This window comes from Sus scrofa, chromosome 11, assembly GCF_000003025.6.
Source record: "Sus scrofa isolate TJ Tabasco breed Duroc chromosome 11, Sscrofa11.1, whole genome shotgun sequence".
In the NCBI taxonomy this organism is placed as follows: domain Eukaryota; kingdom Metazoa; phylum Chordata; class Mammalia; order Artiodactyla; family Suidae; genus Sus; species Sus scrofa.
The window spans coordinates 18,161,336-18,178,448 of NC_010453.5; the positions used below are offsets into that span (position 1 = coordinate 18,161,336).

Genomic DNA, 17,113 nt, shown 5'->3' on the forward strand with positions numbered 1-17,113 from the left:
GGTATTGAAGGATATGAATCAACAGCCCAAATCAAGGTGCTTCCGTCCTCATGAAGTTTGGTGCCTGCCACAGTGGCACGTGTGAGTGTTCTGGTTGCCTGAAATGGAAACTCCCAAAAAAGGGACCAGAAAGCTGTCCTCTTGGGTTTTTATGGAGACTTCATTACATAGTCGAAATCAGCTAAATCATCAGCAAGGGCGACCTTCAGCCCCTTTCCCCCCAACACTCTGATCACATGGTTGGTTCTCCTGGCAACAGACGATCCTTAGGTGCTTCCAAAAGTCACCCCATTCATGTAACCAAAGACACTTTAATCCCTCTCAACACTTAGGAGATTCCACGGGTTTGGGGAGCTGCTCGTAAAGACCAAATGTATTTGAGAAATATATTTTGTAATCTGAATGACCAGACGCATGTTTCTTGTAAATGACAATATCACAAAAAGAAATTGTTGTGGAAGATGAGTTGTACAAAGTCTGGGGAGGAAAGTACAGGGGTTGCTGTTTCTCCTTGGAGCTCATTTTGTGTGTGTGGCCGTCCCGTATAGATGGCGTTGTTTATGCCTGGGGCCACAATGGATACAGCCAGCTCGGGAATGGGACCACCAACCAAGGCATTGCTCCCATCCAGGTCTGCACCAACCTCCTGATCAAGCAAGTGGTGGAAGTAGCCTGTGGCTCACATCATTCAATGGCTCTGGCAGCTGATGGAGAGGTAAGTGCCCCTGATTTTATTCTTTATTTTTAAATTGTGGTGGAATACACATAAAATTCACCATCTTAAACTGTTTTTAATTGTGCAGTTCAGTGATATTAAGTACATTTTCATTGGTGTGCGCCCATCGCCACCATCCACGCGCAGACCTCTCTCATCTTGCGACACTAGAACTCTGTACCCAGTAAACATTAACTTTCTACTTTCTCTCCACCCACCCCACCCCCGCCCCTGACAGCCACTCTTCCCCTTCTCTCTCTCTATGAATTTGACTCTTCTAGGTCCCTCACATATGTCCATTGTGACTGTCTTATTTCACTTAGCATTACATCCTCAAGGTTCATCTGTGTGGTAACGTGTGTCAGAATTTCATTCCCTTGTGATGATTAATATTTCATTGTTTATTTATCTGTTGAATAAACACTATTTGGGTTGTTTCTACCTTTTGTCCATTGTGCAAGTGCCTTGCTTTTTAAAAGTGACTGTATCTGGGAGTTCCCGTCATGGCACAGCGGTTAACGCATCCGACTAGGAACCATAAGGTTATAGGTTTGATCCCTGGCCTTGCTCAGTGGGTTAAGGATCCGGTATTGCCATGAGCCATGGTGTAGGTCACAGATGCAGCTCGGATCTGGCATTGCTGTGGCTCTGGCTTAGGCTGGCAACAACAGCTCCAATTCAAGCCCTAGTCTGGGAACTTCCATATGTTGCGGGTGCGGGCCTAAAAAGACAAAAAAAAAAAATAAAAATAAAAATAAAAGTGACTGTATCTGTACTCGGATATGGTGTGAACATCACAGTCCTGTGTGTGTGTGGCTTAAAAATATCGTGAGAGTGAACTCTTTTTCTACCACAACCTACATTGTGTGATCAGGACCACTCTTTTGAAGACAGAGTTAATTCCTTTTTTGTTTGTTTGTCTGCTTTTAAGGGTTGTACCCTTGGCCTATGGAAGTTCCCAGGCTAAAGGTTGAATCAGAGCCGCAGCTGCCAGCCTATACCACAGCCATGTCTTCGACCTACCCCCACAGCTCATGGCAACACCAGATCCTTGACCCACTGAGCGAGGCCAGGGATTGAGCCCAAGTTCTTGCAGATACTAGTTTCCGCTGAGCCATGATGGGCACTCCCTCCATAGCTTTTTAATCAGTCTACCAATGCAGTATTACTTCTCTGCCCCCTGTGACCTCCGAAACACAAATCAGATCACGTTGTTCCCTGTTTAAAGTCATCCACTGGTGTTATAGTGATTTTCCTGAGTAGGGCAGGTTGTGGATGAAGGAACCAAAGCAGCTCGGGGAGATCAAGTTTTCACGGCTGGAATGTGCTGGAGGCAGGCCTCACCTACAGGCCTCAGGGCTGGGAGCCACTGTTCCTAGTCTGCTTCTTGGTTTGTGGAACCACAGTCTCTGTTTTTCAAGTAAAAGATGGCTGCATTGGAAAGGGACTTGGGCTATTTTAAAGAAGTGCAGAATGATTGTTGAAATTTGTTGCTAATTTGTACAGCCTGGATTCTTGGGTTATTTTAACCCTAAGCATATGCTACTTTGGATAATTATGGTAAAGATTTGCATTATTACACTAGCTATTCCTATAAATCCTCTTGTAGGAAGGTTATTTCTTCTGTGCCTGTGAAAGGCACTTATGTGGCATATCTTTGTAAGACATCAGCTATGGGTTTACAGTTGTTGCCTTGGCAGCCACAGACACGTGGCCGTAGACAGAAGATGCTGAGGAAGCAGAATCGCGGAAGTAGGAACTCAGGTTGTGTGTTGTGTGAGGACCGCTTCCTGCAGGCACGTGAGGGGGTGGGAGGGTCCTTAGTCTCCTGGTGTTGGAGGAAGTTGTCTCTTCTGCCGCCAGCAGCCCCCTCACCTAATTCTTCTCCGATCAAGTTTGATAGGCTTCCTTGGTATTTAAGTTGAACGGATGTTTCACTTTGTTCTTCATCTTTTGTTTGTTTGTTTTGTCTTTTTGCCATTTCTTGGGCCACTCCCACGGCATATGGAGCTTCCCAGGTTAGGGGTCTAATCAGAGCTGTAGCCGCCGGCCTACACCACAGCCACAGCAACACGGGATCCGAGCCGCGTCTGCAACCCACACCACAGCTCACGGCAACGCTGGATCCTCAACCCACTGAGCAAGGCCAGGGCTCGAACCCGCAACCTCCTGGTTCCTAGTTGGATTCGTTAACCACTGAGCCAGGACAGGAACTCCGTTTGTTACCAGGTTTTAACGTAGCTTAGAGATCTGTTGGTGTCTCTTTCCCTTAGAAATCTGGTGTGCAGGTTCTGGCAGGTCACAAAAGTAAGGAGGCTACAGCTGAGGAGGGAGCTGCTTGGAGCCGACAGACAGCAAATGAAAACTCAGAAAACGTAATGAAGGATGGCCCAACAAGCTGGTGGTATTCCTGGAGGGATGAGCGTCTCCTCAGTACTTGGGGGCAGCTGAGCTGTGACGTGGAACTCTGAGGGATACTTCCAGTCGTGATGGTCCTGAGTCATCACGGCAGGTTATGTAATGCCTCGTGTTGGTGATGAGCGAGATGGGGCGAAGCATAGTATGGTTTTGAAGGGTTTCCATGAAAAAAATAAAGCGACTATTGGTGCCCCGGGAGCTAGGCAGATTCTTCATATCACTGATAGGTATGTGGTATATGCCTCATTTCCTGTTTGATGCCAGATTTAGAAACACACATAGCTGCCGTAATTACAGAGGTGGTATAGCCTCGTCGTTAAGAGCACTGCCTGACTGCTGGGTTCAGATTCGTGGTCAGTTCCACTCCCTAGCTGTGGAACCCCAGGCAAGTCACCCAACCCCTCTGTGTTTCCATTTGCATGTATGGCAGTGGCGTGAACCCCAGGGTCACCTCACAGGATTACTGTGAGGATTGAGTAGGTTACCACAGTAAAGCGCGTAGAGCCGTTCAGCGCATTCTGAGCACTTGGTACGCGGCTTTATTTTTGTTCTGTGATTATTACTGTATGTGAGAGGTAGAATTTTCACCCTAACTCCTCGTTCTTTTTCTTTCCCCTTCTACTGTTGAGGTGTTCGCTTGGGGCTATAACAACTGCGGCCAGGTGGGATCAGGATCCACAGCAAATCAGCCAACTCCTCGGAAAGTTACCAACTGTTTACATATTAAGAGGGTGGTTAGCATTGCCTGCGGTCAGACCTCGTCCATGGCTGTTCTGGACAACGGTGAGGTGAGCAGCTCTGCAAGCCCAGTCCTTCCCACTTCTTTCAGTGACAGGTCCGTTTCTTCATGAAGTGGGTGTGTTAGATCCTGGAAGGAGGACTGCTCTGTTCCATGGTGATCAGCTGGTTACTGACTGAGGAGTAACCAGATGTTTGCGCTTCAGTAGGAATTTTTAAATTCCAAGGTTTATCTGCAAATAAAGATTCTAATGTGCTTTTTACCTGATCCAAATAGCTTAATGCTTTTATAGATTTTGTTCACATAAAAGACAAAAGAATTTGATGCTGTAAGTTGATGGTTATATGTATACAATTATTGTGGTGGTGACTTTATACCTAAATGGACACGGATGTGTATCTCAGTGCACAGAGTTATTCACAGGTCCTTCCTTAGACACAGGCGTGTGCTGTCCTGCATTGGATGCTAGGGTGCTTTAGAGTTTACTGAATGCTCAGATATTTTAACCTACTTTTTTTTTTTCCTTTTTCTTTTTAGGGCTGCACCCACGGCATATGGAAGTTCTCAGTCTGGGGGTCATATCAGAACTGCAGCTGCCGGCCTACACCACAGCCACAGCCATGCTGGATCCGAGCTGCATCTGTGACCTACACCACAACTCATGGCTACACTGTCTCCTTAACCCATTGATCGAGACCAGGAATCGAACCTGCATCCTCATGGATGCTAGTTGTGTTCTTAACCTGCTGAGCCACACAGAATCTCCTTTTTTAACTTACCTTTAAATCATTCCTGATATCATGCTGGATGACATCAGACTTCCTTGGGATAATCATCAAGCATCCTTCCAGCATTTTCCACTTCTTTATTTTTTTTAATAAATTCAGTTCTAAAATCATTATTATATGATTGTTTTAACAAAGGGAGACAGATGAAACATACAAAGTAAAAAGCGAAGGCGTTCCCATCATGGCTCAGCAGAAACGAATCCGACTAGTATCCAGGAGGATGCGGGTTCCATCCCTGGCCTTGCTCAGTGGGTTTGGGGCTGTGGCCATGAGCTGTGGTGTAGGCCGGCAGCTGTAGCTCTGATTCGACCCCTAACCTGGGAGTTTCTGTATGCCACAGGTGTGGCCCTAAAAAGCAAAAAAAAAAAAAAAAAAACTTTTCCCTCAGTTTTGTTAATGGTTTGATGTATATTCTTTTGGACTTTTTTCTATATACAGTTTTTTATATGGGTGAGTATAATTACCTTTTTTAAGTAATGGGATTATTATGCCTACTGCTTTTCTCTGCTGGTCTGCAGCTCTCCTGCTTGACAACATACTTGTTTTACTGGAATCCATCCTTAGACCATTATAGCTGCTCCCCATTATAACGGTTGTGTAGTGTTGGTTTTCCTTATGTAAATGACCCACATCCAGAGCTCTCCTGATAGACATTTCAGTTTTTTATTTTTCGCTGTTAGAAACATAGTTGCACTGATTCCCTCTGTTACCCTGTGTGTGTGGATATCTTTGTACACTCTTGTGCAAGTATTTCTATAGAATAATTTTCCAGAAATAGTATTTCCGGGTCAGGGAGTATGCCAGTACAGTTTTTGATAACTATTCCCAAATCCCTCACCAGGAAGTTCAGACCTCTTACACTTCTGATTTTGAAAATGCTTTTAACCATCTCCTGTTAGTACCCTAAACTCTAGGGCCCCACTTTCCCCTCTGTCCCGTTGCCGTGAAGAGCCCTGCATTGCCGTGGGGCGTGTTACCACTCGGAGCCAGGCCTTTTGTCTGTTCCGGGCCAGTACTTCAGCCCTGTCCCACGCAGGCTGTGCTAAACCTTGAGCACTCACCGTAGTGCAAACCTGTGTCTAGTGACCACCTCGCAGCAGGTGTCTGCGGGGTCACCACATTCGCTGATGTCTCCTCCTTTAACCTCTTGCCTCTGTTCCCTCTCTTGTGGTCCCGCTGTCGCTGCCTTCATTTGGACCCTCCTCAGAACTTACCTGTTTGCTGATGGAAGACAAATTTTTATACTGAGTGGGCTTCCTGCCTCTGGTCCTACACACGCCAGGCAGCCTTCAGGTTGCTGCTGGTGTGATCTTTCCAAAATGCAGGCTTAGTCATTAATCTCTGTTTTGGAGTATTTCAGCAGAAGATCCATAGAGGCAGTCTGTGTTCCTGTCTGTGTGCCGGCGTTTTACCTCCTAGCCCTTAGCTTTCCTGCTGTCCTTTCCCTGACCACCCCCCACGTGCGTCCAGCCAGGCCTGTTTCCGGAAACTGCTTCCAGCACATTCTGTGCCCTCTCCCTGAAACGCCTTCACCCTCAGTCACCCTTCAGCCCTGCTCAGATGTCTAGTTTCTCAAAAGTCTTTCCTAAACTTTCTTCCTATGGCTGAATCCTTTCTCCTGTCTGCCAGTTAGATGTCTGCCTATCATATGCTATGTCTTGATTATATCTGTTATAGCACAGGCTACCAGGCTGTGAAAAAATTGCAGGTACCATTTCCCCTGCTAAAGCGTTTGGAAAGACTCATTCCAAGTACTTTTCACAATATCCTGAAATACAGTAGGTGCTTAATCGTTGTTAATGAGCCTCAGCTTCCTCATGTATAAAACTAGAATTAATGACTTGCCCAGGGCTATGCAGCCAGTAAGTTATGGACTAGAAACGTCCAAATTCTGTCATCCCCCCTTAAGACATCTGTTTGGCCATGGTTGTGGGATCACACTCAGTAGCCCACGAGTGCTGGAGGTGAAAAAGCTCCTAGTCCGGATGGACTGCGTTTTCACGTCTTCCGTCTTAACAGCCGTTTTAAAGGGCCCGTTCTCTCCCTTTCTCTCTCCGAGGTCTATGGCTGGGGCTACAACGGCAATGGTCAGCTAGGCTTGGGAAACAATGGCAATCAGCTGACCCCCGTGAGAGTGGCCGCTTTGCACAGCGTGTGTGTGAACCAGGTATGTGTGGCAGACGCGGAGCTGCAGGCCCCCCTCCGTCTTCCTGGCTCTGACTTGGCGGAATATTGGAGATTTACTCTTTATTAAGTCTTTTCGGGCAGTACCCTGTACCTTCACCACCACACAGAGTGTTATATCCTCCTTAAATTTCTGTGATGAGAAGCAAGACCATGGTGCTGGCACATTGGTCTTGATACGTATATAAAAAAAAAGAGCTAATGGAAAAATCCAGTTGTCTCACCTTTTTTTTTTTTTTTTTTTCTTTTGTCTTTTTAGGGCCGCACCAATGGCATATGGAGGTTCCCGGGCTAGGGGCTGAATCCGAGCTATAGTCGCCGGCCTACACCACAACCACAGCAACTCCAGATCCGAGCCGCATCTGTGACCTATACCACAGCTCACGGCAGTGCAGGATCCTTAACCCACCGAGCAAGGCCAGGGATCGAACCCGCAACCTCATGGTTCCTAGTCGGATTCGTTAACCACTGTGCCACGACGGGAACTCCTCTAATGCTTTTTTTAATGTTCCAGAGAATGTCAGTCCACACCTGACGCTGAATTGGCATTCTGCGGAAGCGGGCCATAAGCCTTGAGTAGATGTTTCCCCGCCCTCCCGTTCTCCTGTGGATGGTAACCGTGTACATTTACTTGCAGATTGTCTGCGGCTATGCACACACGCTAGCACTAACCGATGAGGGCTTGCTCTATGCCTGGGGAGCTAACACGTACGGGCAGCTGGGAACTGGCAATAAAAATAACCTGCTAAGCCCAGCACACATCATGGTGGAGAAAGAAAGGTAACTTGGCAGTACCACGTGTTGGGATTGTGTGAGCCCTGGGACTTGGGACTGTGCTGGAGCTGGGGGGGTTGGCTTCGTGACTGTCTGTGTATGAACATTCTTATTTTCGGACCACAGAGTCTTGTACCAGTGAGGGTGAAGTTGACGGGATTCTCACTCATCTTTCTCAAATAACCTCCTGTGACTGACAGGCATTAATGGGTCTTCATGTAATTCCTGCAGACTTCTTTCTTGTTGCCTGTTTCGCAGCGAAATAAAATAGGGTCTGTCACCATGTGGAGATTCACAGCGTAGTGCAGACTTTGTGCCTTTGAGCCAACAAAAACAGCTTCTAAATAAATAAAACCTGTCCTTGAAAGGACATTATCTGTTTAAATATTGATTTGATTTAATGTGTGTTACCGGAATAGAGGCTTAATGTTTGTTCAGCCAAACCGTGAGTTCTTAGCCACTAAGTTGTAGAATGTTGACTTCTGGTTCCGGGACCTGCTGAAGAAGCACACTGAGAAACCGGGCAAGATTGGCTCGTGTCCATTTGGGTTGGGACATTCAGAGTCCGTGACCCCTAGCCCGGGGCTTGTTAGTCTAAGGAGGGTTCTGAGCACTGGTAGGAGTGAGAGAGAAAGTGGTATTTGTAGGAAAATGGTATATTGAAGACATTATGATTATGATGATTTTTTTTTTTTTTTTTTTTTTTTTTTGCTGTTGTTGAAGCCCCCAGAACTGTCAAGACAGTTTTTTTTGGTGTCTACTTTCCTCATTTGTTTTGGTTGCGAGTTCTCTTTTCCAAGTTTTCCTCAAAAGTGTGTATTATTCATTCCAACTCAGAGTGAGAGTGGGATGAGAAGCCAGGCAGCCAGAAAGGGAGAAACGTTCTCTTCCTCCAGTCTTTGGGTTTTGTCAGTATTGCCTTTGGGACTTGGCAGCTCATGTCTCTGGATCTTGGGCTTTTTGAGGTGTCCTGAGCGTGAACTTTGCCTATATGCTTGGGCTTCCACGAAGCAGAAGTGATGTGCATTTTTCTTAAAACTTTTCAGGGTAGTAGAGATTGCAGCCTGCCACTCTGCCCACACGTCAGCTGCCAAGACGCAGGGAGGCCACGTGTACATGTGGGGCCAGTGCCGGGGCCAGTCGGTGACCCTGCCCCACCTCACCCACTTCTCCTCCACCGACGATGTGTTCGCCTGCTTTGCCACCCCCGCCGTCACGTGGCGCCTCCTGTCTGTGGGTAAGAAAGCTCAGGGATGCGTCCTACTCTAGGCTGACCAGTGATGCTGCCTCCTTGCTGGCTGTGGGCTCTTAGGTTCAGAGTGTGTTATCCTCCGTTAGCTTTAATACCACTCCCCAAATTATATTTGCATCATACAGTTTACTAAAATATCATGAAACGTTATATGGATTTCTTGTTTTCTTCCTTTAAGGGCTTTCATTTTAATTGAGGTGAAATTCACATACATAAAATGAACCATTTTAAAGTGTACAATTCAGAGGCCTTTCGTACACTCACATCAAGTTTTATTTTATTTTTTTTATTTTTGTCTTTTTGCCATTTCTTGGGCCGCTCCCGCGGCATATAGAGGTTCCCAGGCTAGGGGTCGAATCGGAGCTGTAGCCACCGGCCTACGCCAGAGCCACAGCAACGCGGGATCCGAGCCGTGTCTGCGACCTACACCACAGTCACGGCAACGCCGGATCGTTAACCCACTGAGCAAGGCCAGGAATCAAACCCGCAACCTCATTGGTTCCTTGTCAGTTTCGTTAACCACTGCGCCACGACGGGAATTCCCACATCAAGTTTTAAAACATTTCCATCACCCGAACAGAAAACCCTGAACCTAGTAAGCAGTCTCTCCTCATTCTCCCTTTCCTCCAGCCAGTTTGGTTTTTGTTTCTCTGGATTTACCTATTCTGGGTATTTCATGTGTCATCATACAGTGTGCAGCCTTTTGTGTCTGGCCTCTTTTACTCAATGCTTCTGAGACCTCTCCAGGCTGTAGAATGTATCAGTACTTCTTCCCTTTTTGTGGCTAAATAGCGTTCCATTGTATGTATAGGTCACATTTTGTTGATCCATTTGTTTGTTGATGTACATTTGGATGGTTTTCACCTTTTGACTGTCGTGAATAGTGCTGTTGTGAACATTCATGTATAAATATTTGTTTGACGTGGGGAACCTGTTTTTATTTTTTTTTGACCATGTGCAGGGGCTGTACAGATTTCTGGGCCAGGGATCAAACCCGTGCCATGGCAGCAACCAGAGCCACTGCAGAGACAATGCCAGATCTTTAACCTTCTTTGCCACAAGGAACTCCAGGAACCTGTTGTTAAATGCTTTCGTTATACTAAATTTATTACACAATAAAATAGGAACCAAAAATGAGTTTTTTTTTTTAAAATTGAAGTATAATTAATTTACAATGCTGTGTTAGTTTCATGTGTACAGCAAAGTGATTCAGATATATATATGTATCTCCATTCTTTTTCAGCTTCTTTTCCCTTATAGGTTATTATAGAATACTGGCTAGAGTTCCCTGTTCTATTCAGTAGGTCCTTGCTGGTTATCTGTTGTACATATAGTAGTGTGTATGTGTTAATCCTGAACTCCTAATTAGGTGTAGAGACTTGTGGTTTTGTTAAGTTTATGGAGTTATTAATTCTGCTTTCTTTCCCTCTTTTTCTTTCAACCAATCTCAAATACTTTTATTTACTCTACTCTTTTTTAGGGCCGCACCCGCAGCATATGGAGGTTCCCAAGCTAGATCTCAAATCGGAACTGTAGCCAGAGCCACAGCAACACAGGATCTGAGCTGCGTCTGGGACCTACACCACAGCTCATGGCAACTCCAGATCCTTAACCCACTGAGGGAGGCTAGGGATGGAACCTGCATCCTTATGGATGCTGGTCAGATTCATTTCCACTGAGCCACAATGGGAAACTCCTACTTTTATTTTAGAAGGGATCAAAACAGAGGTATTATAAAAAGTAGTGGAATTCAGGGTTATCTTTGGTTATATCATCTGTCCTGTTTCTTTTCTTTTCTTTTTTTTTTTTTTTTTTTGTCTTTTTAGGCCGCACTCACAGCACATGGAGGTTCCCAGGCTAGGGGTCTAATTGGAGCTGCAGCTGCCAGCCTATGCCAGAGCTACCATAATGCCAGATCCAAGCTGTATCTTTGACCTACACCATAGCTCATGGCAACGCTGGATCCTTAACCCACTGAGTGAGACCAGGGATCAAACCCAAAACCTCATGGTTCCTAGTCAGATTTGTTTCCGCTGCGCCACGACGGGAACTCCCATCTGTCCTGTTTCTGAATACTGTCTTCTTCAAGGGTCCATTGTTGATTGAAAATGTTAAGATGTCATCAAGCTGAGTAGCCTTTAACAGATGATTTTGATTTCTTTTTCTTTTATTTGTTGTTTATTTCTACCTGTTGCCAATGTGTTTCTTCTAAATTGTTCTTTTGTTTGTAATGTGGAGGGAATAAGTGAGTCATGCTACCCCATGCTTGAAAATTAATTGTTGACAGCATAGAGTTTGGGTTGCTCTGCAGTTGGTACTGAAGGCTAGTCATGTAATAAATGTCATGCTCAGGGCGTCAGGCAGCTGGCACTGTCCCATCAACAGGGACATGTCTTTATGGTCTTGGGGGCAAGAGTACATTTAGGAAAAGCTAAGCTGCTGTTCAGCTGAAGATGAAAGAAATGGGACATTTCCAGGTTCTTAAACTATAATACAGTATATTTTGCAGTGAATCTTGTGATGAGAGAAAATTTAGTTCATGGCATGGGACTATTTGGCCATAAGAACTTAAGACTAGATTCCTCAAACAAACTATTTGGCCATAAGCACTTAACAGTAGATTCCTCAAACAAATATTTGAACATGAATATTCATAATAGCATTATTCACAACAATCAGAAGGTGGATGGAAACCATCCGCATGTCCATCAGCAGATAAATGGTAAATGAAATGCGGTCTGTACATACAGTGGAGTACTACTCAGCCCTGTACACATCTTCAGATTCCCATACACTGCTTAACCTAGACCTGTTTTATAAAAGGCGGTCTCCAAGTTCCTAAGTCTTAAAATAATCCTGAAAAGACTTTTTTTTCAGAACAGATATCCTAATATTTTCTGTTAGAACATTTGGATGAAGTGTGGTTACTGAATAGATCTCCTATAGAAAGGTGACTTCTTTCCCTTCCACTCACTAAAAGTCACAAGTGTTTGTTCCTCTCGGTTTATGATCTCAGCTGTGTGTGGGGAGGAAAGTTAGAGGGTGAATTCACATCTCTGAAGAACATTTCTTCTTTGAAGGGTGGAACTTTGCTTGTTGCCAGAAACCAAGATGGGCCAACTCTTAGGACTAGATGCAGAAGTTGAGGCGCTGACACGAAGCTGGTTTGCTGGTTGGGGAGGGTGGGTAGCAATCTAGACTCTTGGCCTCTTTGCCCATGATTGGTACTTCCTTTCTTTCATTAACCGAGGATCCAGGTCCCAGGATCAAGGAAAGTCTGTTTTGTGTTTGGTTTGGTTTGTTTTGTTTTGCTTTGCTTTGCTTTTTAGGGCTGCACCCAAGGCATATGGAGGTTCCCAGGCTAGGGCTTGAATCAGAGCTGTAGCTGCGAACCACAGCCACAACAACATGGGATCCGAGCCGCATCTGCGACCTACACACACCACAGCTCACAGCAACGCTGGATCCTCAATGCACTGAGCGAGGCCAGGGATCGAACCCAATTCCTTCATGGATACCAGTCGGGTTTGTTACTACTGAGCCATGACAGGAACCAGAAAGCCTGGTTTCGGAGAGATTGTCCACCTTTCCTCTACAGCCAGGAGAGTTCTACGTTGTAGAGGTCGAGGGGGGCTGCAGGTTAAGGCTACAGGGCTTAGGCGAATGGTATTTCCTTGGGAGATTCTGATAATAAAGCTCACGGGGAGCTTGCTTGTTACGTTTTAGCCTAGCTTTTAGCAGTTGTCCCTCCTAGAGTTGCCACAGTAACAGCAGCTGAGAGTCACCTTCTCATCTCAGGGGACATGGAAACCTCTCTTACCTCCATAGACCTTCGTTCAGTGCCACTGAGAGTGTCTGGAATTTTTCAACTTCCCAGTGAGCCTTCTTGTACCTGGTTTCCTTTGTTTACCCATGTAACCCACAAAGCGTTGCATGAATTTGTACAGGTGCCTTTACTTTTCTTCATGATAACATCGTTCTGCTTACATACAAGAATTATCTATACTTACACCTTCTCCCGGGCAATGTGATCACATTTCGTATAATTGGTCCTTTTTTATATACATTCCTACTAAGTAAATTTGCTCTGCTTTTAGATAACGCGTAAGGATTATTGTTTGTCCTGCATTAATTTTTAGGGTTAAGAGGGATGTTAGGTTCCAGATACTGAGGACCAAGGGTTCCTCTGCAGTGGAGGACAGCTCTTAGTGTAACCACTTAAGTGTGAGTCTGTTTCTTAGGACTCCTTGAATTGAATATACCAACTCCTTAAAACTACCCCAAAGCAGAGCAGCAGGGTTCTTAGTGTTTCTGCCAGGGAAATTTGATAAATTCTTAGCCTTAGAGGAGGACCACTCTACTTTAGAGTAGTTATATAATCTTGATGATCTATAACTTTTTCTTAAAACGCACATTTTTAATATCTAACTAAGCATGTAAGACTGGTATTTGGCTTTCCCAAATATGTGGGGTTTGTTGTTGTTGTTGTTGTTTTGGTTTTTTTTTTTTTTTTTTTTTTTAGTTTATACACTTAAGTTACTTAGGTAATAGCAGCTGCTGAGGGTCACTTTCTCATCTCAGGGGATGTGGAAATTTGTCTTCTGTGTCCATAGGACCTTTCGTTCATTGCCAGTGAGGGTCTCTGGAATTTGTTTCAGCATTAGCCTGTGAAATTGATTTTGATTTAATACGTGGAACAGATTTGGCAAGTAAGGCTTGAACTCTTCTTTAAAAATCTAATGGCATTAGCTATCATGCTAATCGTTCTCTTTCTGAAGTATTCAAAGCTTGAGTATGTTTTCTGAGCCTCCTCTATTACTATGCTTATTTCCTTCAGAGCATGAAGACTTTTTAACAGTTGCAGAGTCACTGAAGAAGGAATTTGACAGTCCAGAAACGGCTGATCTGAAGTTTCGAATAGATGGGAAATATATCCATGTCCATAAAGCTGTTTTGAAAATCAGGTATTTTCACATGAGCTTAGAGACACCAGTAACCTGACTTTCTTCTGCAATCTCCTTTTCTTTGTTATTCCTCAAAATAGAGCCTCGTAAGAAATAACCTTTGCAGTAGAGAGAAATGGCACGACTTAATTTTGCAGATACTATCAGTCCACTCATTATTGAAGGGTTTTGCGTGTGTGTGTGTGTGTGTGTGTGTGCGTGCACGTGCATGCATGCATGCACTTGTGCTTTCTAGAAAAAACATAATGCACTACTTTTTCTTTATTGTTTTTTAAACAAAGTAGCTTGTGAATACTTATTTCCATCAAAAAATTTGTTTGTATGGTTTAAAAAAAATACAAGATTGTCAGTGAAAAGTGTATTCTTTTACTCTTAAAGATTAATTTTTTTTCCCTAAGCAGAAAACTCTTAGGTATACTGGACTTCTGGCCCTGAGAGAAATGTTCTTTAAATATAGTGAAAGCTAGGAGTCTTTGATTAAATGTAAGGAAATTTTGTATTTATTAATAACTGTTTGGACTTTTGCTCACCGAGGCTGCCATTAGAAAGAAGCACATAAAATCAGATCATTGAGAGTTTAATTGGCTACTTACAAGTCTTTTTTGAAAATTTAAAGTTTATTTACAAAATAATGTGTTTTAAGGGAACTAAAAAGCAATGTCATTCATTACTTAAAGGAGTTCTTTATCTGCATCAAAGTATTAGTTGAAAAGGTTAAATGGGAAATGTTTCTGTCTGTGAACCTGTGGTTCCTCATATAGGTGGATTTGTGCCTGTAAATACAGCACAAAAAGACCTGTTTCGACTTTCTTGAAATAGGTGACTGTGTTTTATAATAAAATTGGTAACAGGCTTGAGAGGAGAGGGAAGGGAGCAGGTCGAAGCAAAGGAACAAAATAGCGGTGGTGGCTGTTTTGAAAATGAGTCAGCAAAGAAGGATAATTGTCCTGTAAGGTAATGGAACAAAAAAATCCTCTTAAAACATATGCAGGTAACACTGAAAACAGGAGCATGTGCTGATTACATCAAATAAAAAAACAGACAAAAATGAATCATTTGAATGGTGTTAATATAGCGTCAAATTTAAACACTCATTTCTGAATTTAATTTCATTGTTTAAAAGGCACTTCTACACAGCATCTTAGAAAAAAAGTGAGCAGAAAAACTCCGTGGGGACTGTCACATGGAAGCAGTGGTGCTGTTTTAAGTGCTGGGACCTTCCAGGCTCTGTATAATCGTTACTGTTTAATAGGTTGTGCCATTCAAAGTGGAAGTGTATGCAAACGGTGCATATAAAAGCCCTTGCCCTCGGAATGTCTTTAGCTAAAGAGTCAGGATCCTGGTGTACGTGCACAGATGTAATAGTTGAGCACACCTGAGTACTTGTCTGATGTCATCACTTAATTGGGTAACTTGCTGTTCTGTTGTAGGTGTGAGCACTTTCGATCCATGTTCCAGTCTTACTGGAACGAGGACATGAAGGAGGTGATTGAAATAGACCAGTTTTCTTACCCGGTGTACCGTGCCTTTCTCCAGTACCTTTACACGGATGCAGTGGACCTGCCACCTGAAGATGCTATAGGTACCAGCCACATTAGGACTGGCCACTCCACAGCGTCAAAAATATATCTCCTCAGGAGTTTCCACTGTGGTACAGTGGGTTAAGAGTCCAACTGCAGTGGCTTGAGTCACTGCAGGGGCATGGGATCGATCCCAGCCCAGTGGGTTAAAAGCATATGATGGGGAGTTCCTGTCGTGGCGCAGTGGTTAACAAATCCGACTAGGAACCATGAGGTTGCGGGTTCGGTCCCTGCCCTTGCTCAGTGGGTTGACGATCTGGCGTTGCCGTGAGCTGTGGTGTAGGTTGCAGACGCGGCTCGGATCCCGCGTTGCTGTGGCTCTGGCGTAGGCCGGTGGCTACAGCTCCGATTGGACCCCTAGCCTGGGAACCTCCATATGCCGTGGGAGCGGCCCAAGAAATAGCAAACAATAACAACAACAAAAGACAAAAAAAAAAAAAAAAAAAAAAAAAAAAAAGCATATGATGTTATTGCAGCTAGTGGCTTGGATTCAGCCCCTGGCCTGGGAATTTCCATATGCTGCAGGTGTGGCCATAAAGTAAAAAAAATCTATATCTATATATTATATCTATCTATATATATATAGATATAATATTCTTATAGTATTGACATGTAAAAAGTTTCAGGTTTATTGATTTTTACATGGTTTTTAAGAAAGATTAAATGCCTTTAAACATAGTATTGTGTGGTTATCATGGTTAATAATTTTAGACACAGTTTATGACTGGTCATATTTTTCTTTTTTTTAAATTTTATAGTTGGTTTACAATTGTTTTTCTTTTTAATACTGAAGTATAAGTTGCTAATAGCTTTATCATTTCATTTTGGAAACGAAATGAAGGAAATTCAGTTTTTTCTCCTTCCTTTGTACTATTGAAGAAATTGTAGGAAGTGAATATAAGAGAGGTATGTTTGGGAGGTAGGGAAGGGAGGAACTCAAAAAGAGCATTTACTTAATAAAATTCAGAGAATTATTCCCTAGGAAGCTTCTGTTGATTTATTTAGCTGATCCTCTTCACCAGAATGCAATGTGTATGTTTATAAATGATTGGAAATCACTGTAGACTGGAAGTTCTTCCACTCTTTACTTTTAGGTCTTTTGGATTTGGCGACTTCCTACTGTGAAAACAGACTGAAGAAACTTTGTCAGCACATAATCAAGCGAGGAATCACCGTGGAGAATGCCTTTTCACTGTTCTCTGCTGCGGTCAGATATGATGCAGAGGTAACACAAACAGGGAGAAACCCAACCTGCCCTTAGCTCCCCACCGAGCCCTTTGCCCGTCTTTTCTCAGGTGAGACAAGGAGCGTGAAGAGTAACTTCACCTTCTACTAAGGGACTTGATGAAGTGACTAACACCCCCCCCCCCAAAAAAAATGAAATCTGGCCTTGCTTTATTCTCTGTTCACAGTTTCAAAAATGGCTATTTCTCTACTTACATTTTTATCTAAGAGAAGACACTAATTGAAGTCCCAGACGCTGTCATGCAGGTTGGAGTACAAAGTGCCACACCCAGTGGGACTAACAGCACATTTTAGTTTCAGGTATTTCCCCAGGTCAGCTTAATATATTTTAATATATTTTTCTCAAGACTCACTTTGGTGTCTGCTCAGCTGAACCCTGTCATCCGTCAAGGCTGCCCTGTGACTTACACCTGTGTATGCTCTGAAATTCTGTCATCATCTGATTTTCACTCAC

The 17,113-nt window shown here is 43.8% G+C and overlaps 1 protein-coding gene across 8 annotated transcripts in view; it reads left to right on the forward strand.

Moving 5' to 3' along the window:
* RCBTB1 (RCC1 and BTB domain containing protein 1) overlaps positions 1 to 17,113 on the forward strand; it is a 65,747-nt gene that overhangs the window by 29,323 nt on the left and 19,311 nt on the right. For 5 of the 8 annotated variants that reach the window (XM_005668401.3, XM_021065307.1, XM_021065308.1 and 2 more), the window contains 8 exons: positions 549 to 715; positions 3,763 to 3,921; positions 6,720 to 6,827; positions 7,482 to 7,624; positions 8,665 to 8,855; positions 13,708 to 13,834; positions 15,265 to 15,416; positions 16,509 to 16,639. In XM_005668401.3, coding sequence (XP_005668458.1) covers positions 549 to 715; positions 3,763 to 3,921; positions 6,720 to 6,827; positions 7,482 to 7,624; positions 8,665 to 8,855; positions 13,708 to 13,834; positions 15,265 to 15,416; positions 16,509 to 16,639 — 1,178 coding nt within the window. Of the gene's footprint in view, positions 1 to 548; positions 716 to 2,988; positions 3,091 to 3,762; positions 3,922 to 6,719; positions 6,828 to 7,481; positions 7,625 to 8,664; positions 8,856 to 13,707; positions 13,835 to 15,264; positions 15,417 to 16,508; positions 16,640 to 17,113 lie in introns of all 8 variants that reach the window. The other 3 variants (XM_021065311.1, XM_013980504.2, XM_013980497.2) reach the window with 2 other exon arrangements.